This window comes from Opisthocomus hoazin, chromosome 7 (genome assembly GCF_030867145.1).
Source record: "Opisthocomus hoazin isolate bOpiHoa1 chromosome 7, bOpiHoa1.hap1, whole genome shotgun sequence".
Lineage (NCBI taxonomy): Eukaryota > Metazoa > Chordata > Aves > Opisthocomiformes > Opisthocomidae > Opisthocomus > Opisthocomus hoazin.
Window position 1 is genome coordinate 35146731 of NC_134420.1, and position 18993 is coordinate 35165723.

General features: G+C 41.3%; 1 protein-coding gene across 5 annotated transcripts in view; it reads right to left on the reverse strand.

The window, feature by feature from the left end:
* Window positions 1–18993, reverse strand: part of SMOC1 (SPARC related modular calcium binding 1) — a 136158-nt gene that overhangs the window by 58401 nt on the left and 58764 nt on the right. For all 5 annotated transcript variants that reach the window (XM_075426244.1, XM_075426246.1, XM_075426245.1 and 2 more), the window contains exons 4-5: window positions 12372–12471; window positions 10151–10198 (exon numbers count right to left, since the gene is read on the reverse strand). In XM_075426244.1, coding sequence (XP_075282359.1) covers window positions 10151–10198; window positions 12372–12471 — 148 coding nt within the window. The remainder of the gene's footprint in view (window positions 1–10150; window positions 10199–12371; window positions 12472–18993) is intronic.

Sequence of the window (18993 nt, forward strand, 5' to 3'; positions counted from 1 at the left end):
GGAAATAAACCAGCTATAATAAACAGCGAATAAAGAATTAGGCCCTGCCTCTGTATAACAAAAGTTGTATTCAAGTGCATATCAATATAGGCTACAACCAAATTATTCAGAAAAAGTCGTACCAACCCTTAGAAAGGATGTTGGGCCATCTTGTTCTAAGCAAGTCCACTGCCCATAGTAATAGAAGGAGAAAAGGGAGGTGAATCAGAAGAGGCAATACAGTACATGGCTGCTCCAGACAGTTCTGGCTAGGCACTAAGCCTCACAGGGAAAGCAGAGAGGACAGGCAGAATACAGAAAAACAGAGCAGCAATATTATAAGGGCTGAGTAAATCAAGGTTGGAGTACACACTATTAGGAATGTTTGTTGGGGTTTTTCTTCCAGAGCAGAAACATCTCCAAAGTGTCAGGTGTTAGACTGTGGACTGAGTGATAAGAGCAAGGAATCAGCAATAGCCAGCACTGAGAAAGTTTAAAAATAGATTGAAGGAGGGGAAGCAGAGGAAAAGAGGCTTACTTCCTTTATAGCTTCCTACTTGGTAGAAGAATACATTTTTATCTCATCCTGTAAGCACTAGAAGTATGACAGATACTGCAGGATTTTAAACCACAGCATCTTAATTTTGAACCATTTTCCATTTGGCTCACTGCCTTCAGTGACTTTTGAAATAAAACAAGGAGCAAAAAAGTTTCCACACAAATATTTCACTTAAGACACCATACCTCATACCAAGATTTTAGTACTTGACAGTGCCCCAAAAAGTTTGCAGAAAGCTCTATAGCACTGTCAACAGCTGCCTGATCAGTTGGCAAAAGCAACAACTACCATATGATTATTTTAGCCTCTCTGGTTTGATTCCACCTACAATATATCATGTCTTCTTTCAGGAGGCTCTGGTTTGATGTGAAGTATTCTCTGTTCCCCCACCACCACACACACAACCTCCTTGACTACCTCCTTGACTATCCCTCCTGAAAGGCTGCTTACAATCAACTCCATCTTGCCACTTCCAGGCTGTGTAAGAGGCCAGATACCTGCAGCTGTGGAAAGGGAAGCACATTTGAAAAGCCCACAAGGACATTGTCATTCTGATCTCAGACTGTTTTGTTGAACAAGCAAAAAAATTAATGATTGTTATGCAAGCTTCATATGAGTAATGATCAGGTCTCCAGCTTTGGGAATGTTTTAGAAGCTATCCAAAATATATGATGGCCTGGGGCAAGGGGCATGCAGGGTGTGATTGGAATCTCACAGTCTCTCTTCTCTCTCTCCCCAACATCACACACATTCCCTTTCACTCCTCTTTCCAGCTCTGGTCTCTTCAAGGTAAAGACTCTATAAATTCCCCCACATCTTCAAGGAATATGGCCTATAAGTGGGGGGTGGAGACAGCAGCAAATTTCCCAGATCAATGGCAATTTGAAATTCAGACATATGGCTGAAGCCCTACAGCTGCACGTGTTAATTACCACACGTGTCCCCTGTAAAGCAGTCTGTTAAACACAAAAAGAAAACAGAAGAGAAAAAAAGCTGTTCCAAGGGATTAAGTAAATAGTCTAAATTTTTGACCCTGCTCCCCCAGACACAGACCCGTGTATAAGAACACAAGCTCCTTTCCTTTCCCCCAACACCTGCATACTGAGGAAGCACAAGACCCTTTCCATCTCTAGACATGTGCATTGAACCCATCTCAAAGTATACTTTCCCCCTTCCAGCTCCCCCTTCCCCCTGCCCAGCCTCTTCTCTCGCCAGCCCCTCTCCCTTTCTCCTTTAGAGGACTAATTCCTGGCTGACAACCAGACTAGTCTTGGGCTTACAATATGCCTTTTCATTTCCTCACAGGCAAAGAGAATGGATACCTCGCTGCTACGGCTGTATTGCATGTGTGCAAATGAGGGAGAGGGGGAAAAACCCTAACTTTTTTTCCACCATTTGTTTCTGCCGGTCCCCCCCCACCAAGGATCATTAAGAGTAGAGGTTCAGAGCTTTAGTGAGTGAGCACAACTCTACTCTCTAACTATATTGCCCCAGCTAGTTCTCCCCAGGATCTGAATTTAGTCTAAAGGAGTTTTTGTATGTGATTATGAAACTGAAGGAATAGCTTTTTTGTACAAGTGAAAGAATGGAGAAGAATGGAGGGAGGCAGATAGGCAGGGTAACTGAGTAGTGCTAGAAGGACCTCCAAAGGATCTAACATGCTTTGGAAGGAAATCTGTACATATAGAACAAAGCACATCTCAAAAACGTACACAGGGTACAAGTGACACCACATTCTCAAAATTAAAATAATTTTGTTTTAAGAGAAGGAATGTCATTCCTCACTGACAGACTGCCAGACATCTACAGATTGACTGTTCAAAATGAGCCCAAGACAACTGATCTAAAGAAACATTATTTAAAGGCATATTTGTGAACAGCTGAACAGTCAAGCTGAAACCTGTGAAGTCTTTACACTTGAGAATTGCTTTGCTGCAGCACCTAAAGGTCCCGTCAGAATCTGAGCACCAAGCTGAGCACAGTGACATGTAATAAAAGACACGGACATAGCCCACAGAAATTTAGTCTGTCAGGAAGCTTTTGTCAAAGCATTTTGCAATACATGTATCTCCCTTGCTGTCAACATAAAAAAACCCCAGATGAGCACATGGAGGGAAGCTATTATTCCAGCTAGATCTGTTCTAAAGAAGTTTTAATTCCCTTAGGTGCTGTCTCAGGAACTTGAACACTGTGGTTGCCTCTCCAGCTTCCCCCTTACCTTATTTACAAGCATGCATGCTCTGCATGCATTCAAGCTTTCCCATCACAATTTCATAACTGATCTCTCAGAGAAACATTGACAGAGCTCACGAGGCAAAGGAGTTGAAAGGAAAGTACTTGCAGTACTCAAACCTCTACACCCACTACAAAATACATTTCCTTGTGCAGTACATGGATTTGAAAGAAAACACTAACCTTCAGATGTCTACATTCTTCTGCAGGATGCGAATACTCAAACAAAATGGGGTATTGAACAAAACAGGGTAATGCTAGGCTGGTACAAGAAAACAGCTTCTAGCTTCACTTATCTGCAAACCCAGCATCTTCTCCAATTTATCCGCAGGACTATTTTTAAGAAATAGCTACAGAAGACAGGAAGTCTAAGACTATTAATTTCAAAGTTATAATGATGCTGTTTTAAAGGATCTAGAGAAGTACATAGCATAATAGTACAACATGTTGGCATGCTGATCCAGACACTCAAAGAGCATGGGGAGAACTTTTTTTTAACAGCTCTTTAAGAAAGAAAAGGTGTTGAGGCCACATAGCTATGAAGTGTTTAAACAACAAAACCAACCCACAGACCCCAAAACTATTCCATTTCTCTGCAAGCTGTAATTGGTCAGACACCAGAAATCTGTGTATAGCACATAAACAGTTAATAATGCCTTAGCAGATGTTGCTTAATCAATTGTTAGTCTGCTTATTAGATCTACTCACCAGGCTACTCAGTACTGAGACTTCAGCATTTAAAAACCTTTACAGCTGTCCTTAAGACATTACAGACATGAGTAGTCTGTGGATTGCTATAACAACACTTGTAAACTACAATTTTATTAAGTCATATTATATAGACTAACCTACCGATTAGAATTGTTGCTTTATAGATGAAAGCAGAATTCTTACATTATATCAAACACAATATACTTTAAAACAGAATTTGCCTTCTGCTTAAACTCACCAATGAAACTTTCTTCAGCCTCAAATTTGATACATATGTTCTGAGGCCCACAAAAAATGTCTTGATGAACACCAAATAATTTCAGACAAGTCAGTGCTGTGGGGATCCAACAGGATTGGTTTTAATTCTACTGTTTATCTAGGAAATTTGAGGTTGAAATTTTCTCCTAGACTTTAGTAATTCAAAAATCTGTTTGATTTATGAGATCCAAGTGTTTCTTAAAACACTGCTCTACTCTGGAAAAGTGACCCAGTATACACAGTATTGTAAAATTACTTTCCTCCGTTCTCACAAAAATTGATCACAACTCCCAGCTAAAAGCTGGGTTCTCTATCTTACAAAATATGTAATATTAGCAAACTACAATCTGCCATAACCATGAAATTCACTTGCTTTCTACAATTACATGTAAGTAGAATTTAATAAACAATTTTGTAGATTACATACAGTATAGGGATAGCGATAGGAACCAGACAGAATTCTGAATATCTACAAACTGGCAAGTCTACTGACTAAAGTAATGGTATTTTTTTCACAGAACTACTTTTGTAACAGAGAAACAAACTTCAACTGCCCAGCTAAAGTTTGCTCAGAAATATAAATACAAGCTAACCAAAGTCTTGTGTGCTACAAATTCCATCTACAGATTTTTTTTATTCACAGCCCACTCAGGCCTTTGCAGGACAGTGGTTTTGTTGCACTGATGTCTCCCAGTTACTTCTCAGTTACCTAACTTTTTAATCCCAGTTTCATGAAAAGCAGCACACATTTATGTTTCTCCCAGAGATGACTTCCTGCCCCCTGTTAAATTTTATCAGGGTAGACAAAGAAACTGGCACCATCAGTGCATGGTAGGACAAATCAAGCTTTTGCACATCCAGAAGACCTGGAGCATTCACGTAGCACACGCACAGCTAATCTGCTGCTTTCAGGAAGCGGACTTATTATATATGCATAGCACGGTCTGACTCTCCACACAGCTATACTACACACGCAGCTCTGTCCAGAAGCATCAAACTGTATGCGCACACTTTGTGTACACATGTATATTTTACCCAGAAAAAAAGTGACAGAAACATGTCAGCCCTGGTCTAAGAACATTGCAGTTAAACAATTCAGAAAGCAATTTCTGCATGAAAATTCTCCTTCATCCAGACTTATAAACTAGTACAATATTTACTTAAAAATAAAGATGTAACATAAGGGACCCAGAATTGTTTGTGTAGCTCTGCAGACTTAGTACTTGCTACTGTTCTGCAAGAAATTCATCATACGGTGTTCACCAGCTAGAACCATCACTTGACTTCATACTGCCCCAGTTAACTTGTATTTCTTTCACCTTATTGATGAAGGCTGTACAGTATTTCTCTATCTTCTCTGTATCTGCCACAAACTGCTAAAGACAGCACAAAGCATTTCCTCAGTATTTATGAGGTTGGAGAGGCAGGAATAACCAGGCCCTTCAAGTTTGATTTGTGTAATAGCACAGCTTCAGATTTGATCAGTACCTGGTTGAATCCAGAAAGAACTGGAAAAGGGAAAGACCAAAGTTCCAGTCTCAGGTTTTGGTCACATTTCAACTTGACATTTTTGTCAAGATGTTGTCTGTCTTCCGAGACGTACTAACCACTGTGGCAGCAGCGTGCTCACCTCCCTAGGAGGGGACAGCAGGTGAATTAGTGCCAGCTGCACCTGACTTCGTACCACCAGCAGACAAAGCTTCCAGGTCTCCCTGTACAAACGGTTCCATTTATTTACATCAGCACAAGTAGTCCTCCACTTGGGTTTGCCTGAGGAGAGCATTCCCCTTTACTGCTCAGTCTAATTACTGACTCAGACTAATGGCTCATTACTGCTTCAAATTGCTCAGTCTACTGGCTGCACAGCTAGGCCATTAACATTTTCTAGACATAAGACTTGGAAACCAGCAGGAAGAGCACCACAGAATGGGCCAGCTTGCCCACAACTGCAGCGGAGGATTTCCCTGCAACGAAGTCTGCCTTTAAGACCGTTTCTCATGGTTAAACCCACAAAAAAGGAACCCAATTCAAAAGTTTAATTGACAGGAATTTTAAGTTGTTCATGTTAGGCTCCTCAAATTGCTTCAGTATTTTCTTGTAGGCTGCAAACTTATTGGGCAAAGCTTTTTGCAACTCGCTACGAGTCATGTCTACATGTAAGACAGTAAGTGTAAAGTCAGCTCAGCCCAGGCTTTGCCTTCTTTGGGACTATCAGAGCTTACATTTCATCCACATCACTATCTGCCCCAGATTCAGGGAACCGCAGGTGCTATTGCCAGCTTTTGCAACATTGAAACAAAGCAAGTCAAAACAGGCCTGGAACTTTATGCACGGCAAGAGATTTTATGAAAGAAAAAGGGAGTTCATACCACTCTTCATGACTGACACTGACAGTTTATCCAACCCGTATTTTATCCTGTACTTGCATCATCTTTTAACCCTAGATTATAGAACCAAGCCTCCTTTTCCATTCCTTCATTCAGTTCATTTAAAAATGGTTTCAACACCTCTCACACAGTGTCCAGAACAGTTAACAACCACTAACGAACCAGTATCCCCACTTAGGTTTTTTTCTTCTTCACTCATGTCTAATCTCTCCACTCCTAATTCGCTCAGTTTCCAGTTTTAAAAAGGAAGACCAAGTGACTTTATGGAGATAAGCAATGACACGGCTGCTTTATACATGCCTCTGTCTCCTGACCGCCCTCCTTTTTAAAACCTGCTTGGTGACTGTGAAATACACTATTCATGGCTGCCATATGCCAAATCTGTAGCTTTGAGTTTCTAAAGCCCCAGCATTTCTCAGAAAAAGAAAATAAAGTTTTGGGTTGTTTCGTGTTTGCTTGTTTTGTTTCAAACGTGTGGCACAATTTCCCTTTGGCTGGAAAAGAATGTTCTGCATTCTTTAGGCAGGAAGAAATCCAGTTATGTTGGCTCCAGGGATGCCTTTCACTGCTTCTTAAAACATTAACCACCTCCCAGTGGGAGAAAGGGGGCAGATCCAGCCATCTAGGGGACAGCGTGCATCTTCCAAGTCTCTCAGCCTTTCAAACTAAGCAACAACTGGAGTAAATTAGTGCAAGAACTCCTTATGAGAAAGGATTGTACAAGCAACAAGGCGGAATTAGGAACAGACAGCAACAGAAATCTGCAGGTTCTGGGTATCCTAAACCCACCCAAGAATAACTGCATTCCCTGACAAAGGTCCTAGAAACTTGTTCTTCACTTGCCGGCTAAGTTCAGCATAGAAAGAACAGTGGTACATGTCTGAGCTGCAGAGTTCACACACCAAGCGTGCCCTGGAGAACCTGGGTTTCCATTCCACCCCACACAAGCATGCCTCCTCCTCCCTGGGTCCAGGTCTGCTCTTCCTTCCAGCAACAGAGCACTTCTCAGACAGAACAAATCAATACGTTCTATTTTAAAGTTTAAAGTTTGGTGCCAATTTAATTTGATTTATATTACCTTACAGGGCAAATTGTATGAGTAACTGGCATTGCATCAACAGCAATAGCAGTAATGTAAACATGGGCAACCAGAGCATGGGATTTAAAAATAAGAAGGATTTCTTGCCAGCACTCTTGCTTGTCCTCTGCAGAAAGCTTCACAGAGCCACTTCTGGAACTACATGCCAAGCCTCATGACCATGAAGCCATTTCATTTTCTTTTCACCAGTAGTGAGAGAGCCTGTGACTAGAATCACATGTTACCTCACATCTTCTGGTGACCCCATCATACCTACTGACACCCAGAAATTAGGGCTAAACAGGATGGCAAAGCAGCCAAAACATTTGCAGAAAGAGTTATCACTGATAAACAGCCCTTTTCTCCTTCCAACATTAATTTGTCTCTTCTAAAGGAGAGCTAATATGCTAGTAAAGTGTTCCTTTTAATTTATTACCCAACAGCTTAAGCCTACCGATCTGTACTGTTTCTAAGGCAGAGCAGGCTCCATCCAAAAAACTATTTTGCCCTGAAGACTTGAAAAGCCCCAGCATCACAAAGTTTATTAGCTCCATATTTTACATTCCTGTACAAATGGGACAAAAGAAATCACTTAGAGTCTTAACTATTCCTTTTCCTCCTGAGAACACCTATTCTGTGCCAGATGATGCTCTTGGACTCAGAGACCCTTGTCCAGACATGGAAAGAGGCATCTACTGTGCAGTGGGAAAGTCCAAAAGCTCCCACGTCGATGGCAGTTGCCTAAAGTGATGTCAGAAGTTTCCCAGATGTGCCTCTACAACAGAAAGGTCATCACTGACCCCATTCCTGCTGGACTCCTGCTCATGCTGCCCTTTGTCTTCTTGCAAAGAAGAATCTTTGCAGAAAGTGTCTGAACACTCAGCTAGAATGGATGGTTAGATGCACGCTGGCTAGCCACCAGTCTTCAGAGAATCTGGACCTCCAGCGCTCAACTTGCTTCAAGGAAGCTAGGCTGTTCTTGGTTCCAACTTCCTTGCAACAGGACCCAATACTTTTGAATCAAAGTAACTTCAGTCAAGAAAACACACTGATAAGAAAGCCAAATTCATTTTTAGATTTGGCGTTCATCACTGGCCGAAAAAGTAATGTCAAGTCCATCAAATTTTAAACCAAAATAATTCAGCTTCTAAAAGCCCTCTAATCTTAAACGACTTATTTAATAATTGTTCACAAGTATTTTTCTAGCATGATTGAGAAAGGCCAAGTGGCTTGTGCAGGGGCTTCCAACAGATATGAACAGATTCAGAACTGGAGGGGACAGAAAGTTCACGTGATTGCTTGAAGCATGCTGGGCCCAAAGGGAAACATTTTCCTTCTCTTGACTGCATAGGATGTTTCTGCAGCCAGGTGACCAAGAGTACCATGCTTGAAACAGAATGCCACAGGCAGCACCAAGGAGAATCAATTTATGTTACAAATTTTAGATTAATTCACTCCATTTACAGTTCTTTTTCTGCACATTCCAACCTCTGAGTTAATAAAGGGAGTAAAGTAGTAAAAACAAGTTCAGATGTTTTCTTCTTGCTCCTGTTTCTTATGAAATCAAATGTCAGCTGCTTCCAATTCTAGAAGAACAGACCAGCACTACTCAGGTAGGAAGCCTACAAACAACCCCCACTCATAAATCATGCAGATTTCAAGAGCTACTTGATTTGTTTGTACTTCATGCTAGACTAGCAATGATTGCATTAACAGAATTATAACAATGCATTCAGGTGCCAATTTTACATTAACACATAATTACACACTTAGAGACATACATATCTAAAATAAGAAGCAGCCTTCAGCAGTCTTACCTAACTAGTTTTCTTTGCACCTTTCTTCCCCCTACCTTTTCCTAAGCTACTACACACAACCTATAGACTGGAGAGCAGATATGCTCAAAAGGCAGCACTGCTTTGAACATGGCGGTCTAAAATTCCTGTTAAGTATTTTCATGACTGGATTGACAGTCCCAGTACAGATGTTCTTCAAATTAAAGTACTGGAATCAAGCCGGGCGTTTGCCTATGTTTTGAAGTGTCAGGAATCATTGCTTTGGAGAGTTAGCAGTAAAAGTCCTGCTTAAGATATCAAAACATGAACTTCTCCCAGAAAACCGCCTTCATCCTCACTAGCAAGAGTGAGGATGCATTCAGGGCTGTTTTCCTGTAGTAAGGAGACAAACTCAAAAGTTGACTCTGAATGCGGGGTAGAGGGGAGAAAGGTTGAAAAATCCGCATGTGGAGAAGGCCTAAAGTCAAACATGGCTGCTCATCAACATATACTTCAGTGGTCACCCCCCCAAGACTACTTGAATGAATACCAATTAAAGGACACAAAGAAGGGCTACGAATACACGCAGGATAACACCACCACATCTAGTGCCTTGCTCAGGAAAGGCAAGGACTGAAGAAAGCAGTGCAAAGGAGGACCAATACCTATGCACAAAAGAGTGAGGTTTCCAAGCACAGCTAGGGTTTAATCCAGCACTGCTCCAGCTGACCAGAAGGTTTTATGGTCTGTTAAAACACTCACTTTTCAATGCATATAAAGCCACAACAGTGACATTGGCGCTCCTGGCTCCCAGTGTACTAATATTGATAGCATTCCTAATCTCCAAGGATTTTACTGAGAAATGCTCAGTAGTTAACTTAAAGGTGAACAAGCAGAGGTTATTCTGTGCCAGCTGCCCCTTTGGGAAGCTCTGCTTTCATGTACTACATCTCAGCCAACGAGCACACAGCAGAGCGCACTGTTTTCTACACCACAGGGTGGTACATGAACAAACTGTCATCTTATTCCTCCTACTGAAGGGGGAGGCCTAAAGGCACATAAACCTCCCACGCACTGAGCTGCTTAGGAACCTGGGTTCTGAGTTCTCAAGGGACTTGGCTGGGCAGCTGCTATTACAAAACAAGTAGCTGAAGCACAGGACTCCACTCACCTTTCCTTCCCGAATTACCCTGGCTTGATGGTTTATCAGTTACAGAACCTAAAGGGGAGGAAAAAGAAAGAAAAAAGACATCTATTTAGATGCTGCACAATCACACAGAACATGTAAAGTCATATTAATACAGTCAGTATCTCAACCCACAAAGTGGCTGTTTTACTTGCCAACAGCTCAGTTTAGGACTCAGAGCCTGTGGCTTCAACCAAGTGGGATAGCATAAGGAAGTTATATGCATTAAGATGTTAAATTGGGCTAAGGGTAAACAAGAAATCTTTAGTAGCTGGATTCAGTGATTTGAAAGAGTTCAGAGCAGTATGCTAGTAAGAAACCTGGAATAAATCCAAGAGTAAGAAGGAAAGATCAATAAGAGTCACTTCTTTCATTTGCAAATGTCAGGAAGAACAAATCAAAAACAGGTGGGGAGACTGTGCAGGGAATGCAAAGAGCAGTATTCTAAAGGAAAGGGATTAAGTGGGACAACTTGCAGAAAATGGATTTCAACCAACCCCTGAATATCTCCAGCTGTTTGAAAAGGGACACTGAACAAGATCCAGCATGTACTTCAATAGAACACATCTTGGGTTTTTTAATATAAAACTTTGATCTTCACACAATATATATATGATTCTACACTTGTTTCTGCAGTTTTGCTTTAGTGCTTCATCACACAGTTTTCCACTAAAACTTGAACTGATAGTAAAAGCTTTTTGAACTAATCCATTACCAAAGTGTATAAAAGTCTATGACAAACCTTTTTCTTTTCAATAGCTTTACTCTCAGGAAACTGATTCTTCCATGCACCATTACTAAACAGTTTCAGTGATTACTGGTGCTTCAGGAAACATGGATCAAAAGTCAGCTCCAAAGGAGGCAGCTCTGACATGAGTCTGGTCAAGACAAACTCTAAAGGTAAACTATCACCCAGGCACTTCCACTTGCAGATCAGTTCATCACAGATCTTCTGCTGAATTACAAGCAGGAAGCACGTACCCAGCATTAGTCATTATAGGACTAACATCTGTGTGTCCTACAATACACCATGACTTTACTTTCCTAGTAACACACCCTACCAAAACCATATACTGGGAATGGTAGAAGCAAGTCATATTCTAAGATTTAAGCCAAATTACTGTAGCATTTCACCTTACACAAAAACAGGACATTGATCTTATTTTCTTTCCACGTACCTATGAAACACCAAAAATCCTGTCAAGCTACACTGACTCACTGGTTCCAACACAGTTCTCCCACTCAGTTCAAACCCTCATGCAAGTCACTGTGTTTGCTTATTACCACAAAACACCCTACAGTCAAGATAGCACTAAATAAGGTCAGAAAGGTTAAAAACCCCGAAGTTTGACTGCTGTCACGCTTGCATCTAAAGGGCAAACACTGCAGGGCCATACGAAAATCTAGAGCCCAGCCTCCTCCCATTTGAGCCATGTGCTGCCATATTGGATGGTGGGGAGAAGAAAAACCATCACCACTCTGAAGTACAGAAAATGATGGATTTGTGCCCAGTAAACCATAGGGTATCAGAGCAGTGTCAGGCCGAGAGCCCAGACGCATGTCAGTCAAACCCATGAGTAACAGCCTGGCTCTGAACCTCCCTCTTGTGAGCTGTGGTGCAAGCCCAGTGCTGTTCAACCCCATGACACAAACACGGGGATCCTGGAACTGAGCAACATGATCAGAAGACCCAAATTCATTATAACAGCACAATCCCAGATCTGGGGGCTAGTAGTCAACAACTACCAGTTTCTCACAGAACCACCCTATCAAACTTAACTGAAGTCACTCTGCAGGCAAAACAACTCCACGGCCCACTCATTACAGCTGAGAACCACTTCTTTAAAATACAGCTTATGAGAAAAAAGTTATCCTATCTGTTGCGGGAATCTCTGGTTTTGGTGTACACAGCAACACTGCGACTCTTGCCTTGGCTACCACAGGCTGTTACTTTTGTGTTTTTTTCCTCAGAGAGCACTTCAGGAGTGTCTGCACCCTAATCGCAGGGTGGACATGCCACAGTCCAAGCTCCCTTGCAGCTTCCAAATGCCAGCAAGCACACAGGGGGATACAAGCACAACTGCAGTGTTAAATCAGGTAAACTGGCCAAGTCACCTGAAAAGATTAAGCATTCCGAACAGGACGCATTCTCCCCAGCCCTCTTCAGTTATCAAATTAGTATTTGTTGAAGCTACTCCCACAGTACCTGAACATACAGGAGTTTTGTTCTGTACAGAAGAGCCACTAATAGGCTTGCCATCAGGTGTCACACACCAGCAGTATCCAGTGTAGGTATGGCACTGCACCTGTTTGATAAAAAACAGCAGGCATTTCATTTCTCATTCTATCACCCACCACTTTTATTACAATCCAGCATCTTAGTCACACTCCCAACCCAGACGCATCACAATTACATGCTTCAGAGTGAGGAGGTCACTTTGGTATTGTTATCTTTTGTTTCTTCCCTTCACCTCCCTCCCCGAAGAAAAGGTTATTCTCCTACTCCAACTACTTTAGCTGCAATTCAGGAGGAAAAATAAGTTACAAGTAGTCAGCTAAGAACACTTCAGTTTGGGGATGCTGTAGTTGTGCCTCAGCTCATTCCACCCTCTGTTAAATCCCATTTACTATCTACCATTAAACAGTTGTCCCATTGCACTCCAGCTGAGATGTGGAAAGACCACTCTGGCCCAACTCCACAGCCGCTGCTTGAGAACAGCATCTGTGCGCATTTTGAGAGCATTCTGTCCAGTAAACACGGCTGGAAAAATGCAACACTGACTTCTTCTGTTAACAAACCTTACCCAGATAGATTCAAGCTCTCTCCTGTTACTATGTCAACCTAGACAGTAGGAGCAAGACCCAACATGCTTGCTCCTCATGTATTGACAAGGACTTAAGAACATTTGATGAAGGCTCTAATAAGCCAAATGGTACACAGCACAAGATTCAGCTTGTTTAACTTTAAAGCTTTACTTCTGAACTAAACATCTAGAGTTCCCCAGTTCCTTCCTTTACAACAGAAAGAAACTAGAACAACTAGTTCAGATGTGGACCTCCAGAGTAAGAGTAGATAAACCCCGATCTATCAGACTGGTCTTAGTAACATCTATGCAGATGTTAGTTCAGTGGCACTATAGTTTCATCCAGCTTAATAAACCTAATTACAGCCTTTGCCTCAGCTTTCACAGAGTTGTCAGCATTTGGATGAAATTCGGGATGCCTTTGACTTCCCTTAAGACAAAAGTAAATAATCATCATACAGGCATCTGTGTAGCCACAGGTTCCAAAATCCTTTCTAGCAAACACTTTCAGTTGTGGCTGAGTGTGCGCATCAATACTTCCAGCATCTTGAAATGGTATACAAACACCTATGTTACTATAAGCTAAAGATGGCTCCTTCAATAGATTTCTGAAAAGCCATGAAAAGAGATCACTTCAGAAACTGCCTTTTTATTTCACTTGTAAATATAATTCTGTCCATTCTCTTTTTCCAAAGTTCATTGAATACAGTTTTTCGTTCCAGCCCTCTCCATACAGAAAAGTGATGGTATGCTTGTGCCATCCCCTTCATTAGGGATCCTTCAGAGCTAAGCCAGCCATTCCCCCTTGCTGACAGCTGGCTTCGATCCCCTAAGGTAGCAGAGTTTGTTCAGAGACTTAATGACAGTCTTTTTAAAAGGCTTTGAGTATCACATAAAACATGATCTAAGAGCAATTATAACACAGTACCACGTGTTTATCTTGGGTTTTATTAAAGTGCAAATCAATCATTTTGCCTCAAGCAAATTCACTTTTAGCAGCCAAAATCAACAATAATCTCATGTACCCATGTTATTAAAGTCACTGTCACTGTTATCTGCACACTTGCGTTTTTATTCTCTCAATATATCACAAAATTGATTACAAATTACTCAAGAGCACTACAAATATAATTTGCAATAATCAAGTTGCAAAATATTTCTTATTGCTCAGTCTAATCAATTGCACATTCAAAACGAGTGTGATAGAACTGCTTAGATTTCTGTGTTTAGTGTTTATCTTTGCTGATCACAGATACATTATTGCATTTGCAACAGCACAAGAAGCTGTCTTTACATCAGAGCATTAATTCTAAAAATCTTACCCAGAGATGAAGCCAAATTCCAAAATAGAGCCTTGAATTTGTAGGGAAAGATTATTCCATGTTACATTACAGAAAAAAGTCCAGTGTACCCAATATTTAAAAAATTTAAGTGTGACTTGATAGTCCTTCAGTTAAGCCTTCAGAAAACAAAGTACATGGTAGAGTTGTCCCAAAAATATACTGATATAAATTTAGGATAGATGCATGAACTAAGACCATGTTATGGTCATGTCACCTCAGTGGAGAGCTCTCAGTTACATACACTCATTTAGACAAACCAAGCAGATTACATCCATAAAAGCAAAGTAGTTTTGTAAATAAGCTAAGGAATGCTTATCTTCCTTGGACTGGTATCCCATGACCCTTTCTCCCCCCTGCTGCCTTTAAAAAAAAAAAGACATAAATCTCAGATTGACAGCATTTTCACAACAACCACATGTTCTACTGCAACACCAAAGGACTCCACTACTAAGGGTAATAGCAGCAATTAAATCTCAGCCCTTAGCCTAACAGCCAGACAACTACCTGTGAAGAATGGACACTTCAGAAACCTCAAAAACCACTGCAGTTGACTTTCTTGAATGTCTTCATGTTGAGAGATGCTACCTTTCACAATGATACCTGACCAGGTCTCAGCTTATTTAGGTAACATAACAGAGGCCTACAGACTCGAGTTTGCAGTTTAAACACTGGGGAAAAAAAAAATGGTACATCAGTTGCATAGCACTGGTATGGCAATGTTTCCGGGTTTCAGCTGGGACAGAGTTAAGTTTCTTCCTGGTAGTTGGTGTAGCACTGTTTTGGATTTGTGATGAAAAGAACATTGATAACATACTGATGTTTTTTATTGTTGCTAAGTAATCAAGCGTTTTCAGCTTCTCATGCTGGCCTGCCAGGCGCATAGGAAGCTGAGAGGGGACAGAGCCAGGACAGCTGACCCAGCCTGGCTAGAGGGATATTCTATTCCATATGACACCATGCTCAGCATACAAGCGTGGGGGAGTTTGCCAGGGGCAGCAATTGCTGCTCAGGGATGGGCTGGGTGTCATCAGGCAGTGAGCAACTGCACTGTGCATCACTTGTTTTGTATATATTATAATTTCTTCCTTTACTTTCCTATTAAAATGTCTTTATTTCAACCCACGAGTTCTACTTTTTTTTCATTCTCCTCCCTATCCCTCTGGGGGGGAGAATTGAGCAAGCAGCTGCATGGTCCTAGTTGCCAGCTACAGTTAAATCTGACACACTGAATAAAAAGACAATAGCTGATCCAGTATCATTTCTAAACACTGTGTACAAGCACAAACTCCGTAAAGTGTCAACTATTTCAGAGCAGTTATAGTAAGGAATCTTGAAAATCCAGGGTTTTACTTTAAATTTTCCCAGTTAGCTTCAAAACATCTTCGGTTTAAGTTTTTGTTTCTAAATCCCATTTAAATCCTCTACCCGAAATTCAACCTCGTTCTAATCCTACTCCCATAGTCGCAAGATTTTTAAATACTGTTATAATCAGAAGAGTAACCATGTAAAAGTGACACCTGTTTATTGCACAGATCTATTCTGCTGTTAAGTTAATTTGCGTTAATAAAAATGAATGCTAGAAAAAGTGTTTGACTTTTTTGGATCTTAGTCTTCTAAAGCTAAGCATTGTATCAGAGAAAATATATTGTCAATTTTATATACAAAATAACCTTGACTGCTAACCAAGCCGCAGCCACATTACTGGTCATTACTGCTGGAAAGACACATGACAGAACTGGACATCTCAAATGATGATACACCTGTCCAACAGCTGAACATTTTGAGTTAGATAATAAGGAACCAGAGAAATAAAACCTGTAAATCATTTGAAGCCTTCCAACAGATTCCCCATTAACATCTACAATTTTAAAAAAAAAAAAAAAAAAAAAATCAAACTGCAGCTTAAAGCCCTGCAAGCACACAAATCCCTGACTGCACAGGAGGCCACTGTTCCTATTTTTCAGGGGTGAGAGATATGTTATCTCAACTGTACGATGAAAAGCACGCGGGACAAACCCCCCCCAAAAAATTGGTGTGCCACCATTGCCCAAATTAAGAGTGTAAAAGCAGATCCTCTGTTCCCCCCTGCCACTACAATGTGTGAAATCAAACAGCAGCTAACATACTAGCCACTGGCCACATGAAAAAACACCTGCTCTCATCAAGTTCATTACAGTATGAACATATGAAAAGCGTAGTCAATAGCAGACGACTCTCCCTCTTAATTTCCTGAGGGGAAAAAAGCTGCTGTTTGAGTTTCTTCAGTATCTCGCTGCCAATGCCAGAATCAGATTCCCAGGCAGTTCAAAGCTTCTCAAGCAAGCAGCAGCGTCCCTTTAGAGCCGTTTCACAAAGGAGGATCATGGTGGTGTTTCTAAAAGACGAAGTGGAAATGGGAGATAAATTGCATGCTCATGTATGAGGGAGAGAACAGGGGCAAAGCAGTAATTCTGTGATGGCTGAAACCAGCCTCTAGAGAGTTACAGTAAGAAGTAGTTCACTGTAAGAGGCTTGAGAGCACCTTGGACAAGCACTGGACTGAGTGAGCACAGAACAGCAACACTCAGACTAGCCTTTCACTGCTGTTCACCTGAAGAGTTTGGTAACTGATTCCTATCCCATGGCAGATCAAACATTTCCCAGCTCTCTCCATAATGGAGGGCAGAGGATAAGGGAAGAAAAACATTCCTTCTGGATTCAAATCAATAATTCTATGAGAGGAAAAAAAAAAAAACAAAACACAACACACATTGAATTTTTGAATGGGACTACTGAGGGTGAGAACAGGCAGAAGAGCTACTGCCCTGACTCAGCACGAGGCAAAGCTCCACACCCTGGCTGCACCCAGGTGCTCCTTGTAAACACTGTAAAACCAGCTAAATAAATTATTCCAAACCAGGTTATCTAGTCTGACACAGAGAGCAGAAGCCACAATGTCACACAGCAATTCCTTAATCAAGCCTTTCCTTTGGTCAAGCCATTGAGGTTCATCTAGAAAGTCCTCTGAACCCAAGTTAGTGGCAAACAATTGGCACACTGGCCTGAGGGCTATTTATCCTAAGTGGTGACGCCTCTGTTCTAAATGTCTTACTGTACTGCTTAGACCCTGGATCTTGTCATACTTTCTGCTAGATTCAGAATCAGCTGACTATTGTCAGAAGTCTGCCTTGCCTTTACAGACAATTTTAGGGAGCTATGAATCAGTCTGCATCTTAAGTTTGAGATTCTTTGGGACAGAAACCTCTTAAATAATTTTTGTCACTTTTTCTGTTCCCTGCTCACATGTAATTCTTCCCAAATGATGTTGTGCAGACAAATATTCCCACCAGGGCTTTATGCAGCAGCCACCTCTCTCAAGTCTATGCACCATTCAATAAATGCTTGCTCCACAGGAATTCCACTATTCATCTAACCAGGGAAAAGAGTGATTTGTGGCAAAAGCATCTTAGCCATGGTCAAGGGCATTCCCAACACACACTCTGTCACAAATAGCATTTTTAGCTCAAGAGAAGGGTCCCCAAGAGAGGCTCTCTGCTTCTGACATAGAATGTGACCCTTTAAAGTTAGAATGATCTTACATTGTTGCTTTCCTGAAGAACGTCCGCTCCTGCTTTAAGAATCTATTCCTTTGCTCTTGACTGGTACTTCCTTGAAGAAATGCTGTATATAACCAAAGCTGCTACCTTCTTACCCATCCATGGGTTATCTTTAGCTCAAGAGACAAAAGAGAAACACAATGAGAGCTGCAGGAAGAAAGTAAGAACGTAAGTAGCAGACAAATCTGCAGGGCAGTATTCACGAAGAGGTCCAGCCAAAAGTCTTTTATCGAAGGGATGTCTTGAATAAAAAAAGCCAGAACCATCTACTAATTAAAGCCCAGATTCTTTATGAAAGAGTTTCTCTAATCTAGCAAGACAGACTGTGTTCTTGCCTTCTGAAAGAAGAGGTTAAGTCCTTGAGAGCTTAGTATTGCTAGAGTATGAGCACTGAATAATAGACAACACCCAAGGAACGTGGGACATGTTCACAAAGTGCCCCACATCACCATGCTGCATTAAGGAATGAGTTTGTAATTCTGCCCAGTGTCATGCTATGCTAGCCAGTACAGAGGAACAGACTTTGATCATGAGGTCGCACTGATGGATGAAAGAAGGTTCCCCACTTCTTTAGAAAGGGGTCTGTTTGTAGGACTTAGGAGAAAGCAGTACTTTGTACATGCATTAGCATAGCACAGAATGAAGCTATTGCTATGAACCATAATATAGATCACTCTTTCCAAACAGACTTGTATTATCAGATGTGGGAGTGCTCTGGAAGCTATCTGGTAATGGAAAACTGCTCTGATAAAGTCAGCCCAGTCACTGATCCCATCATAAGATGACAGGTTTGACTGATACACTTGCTTTAAGAGAAATCTCAGTGTTGCACCATAACTGCACCAGCAGCTGCAGTTGAGAACTCTAAAGTCAAAGCAACTCTCCAAGGAGACTTCGTCTCAGCCACTTGTACGCAGACTTGCAAGGAAAAGAAGCCACAGCCAGCCAGTGGAAGGTGGCAGCAAATAGCAAGACACCACAAAAAGCCCCACAACACTACGGCCCAAAAGCAGGGTTAACATTATTCATGTTCATAATAATCTGTCTGAAACGGATCTTGTTTAAAACCTCAGCAACCTTTCTCA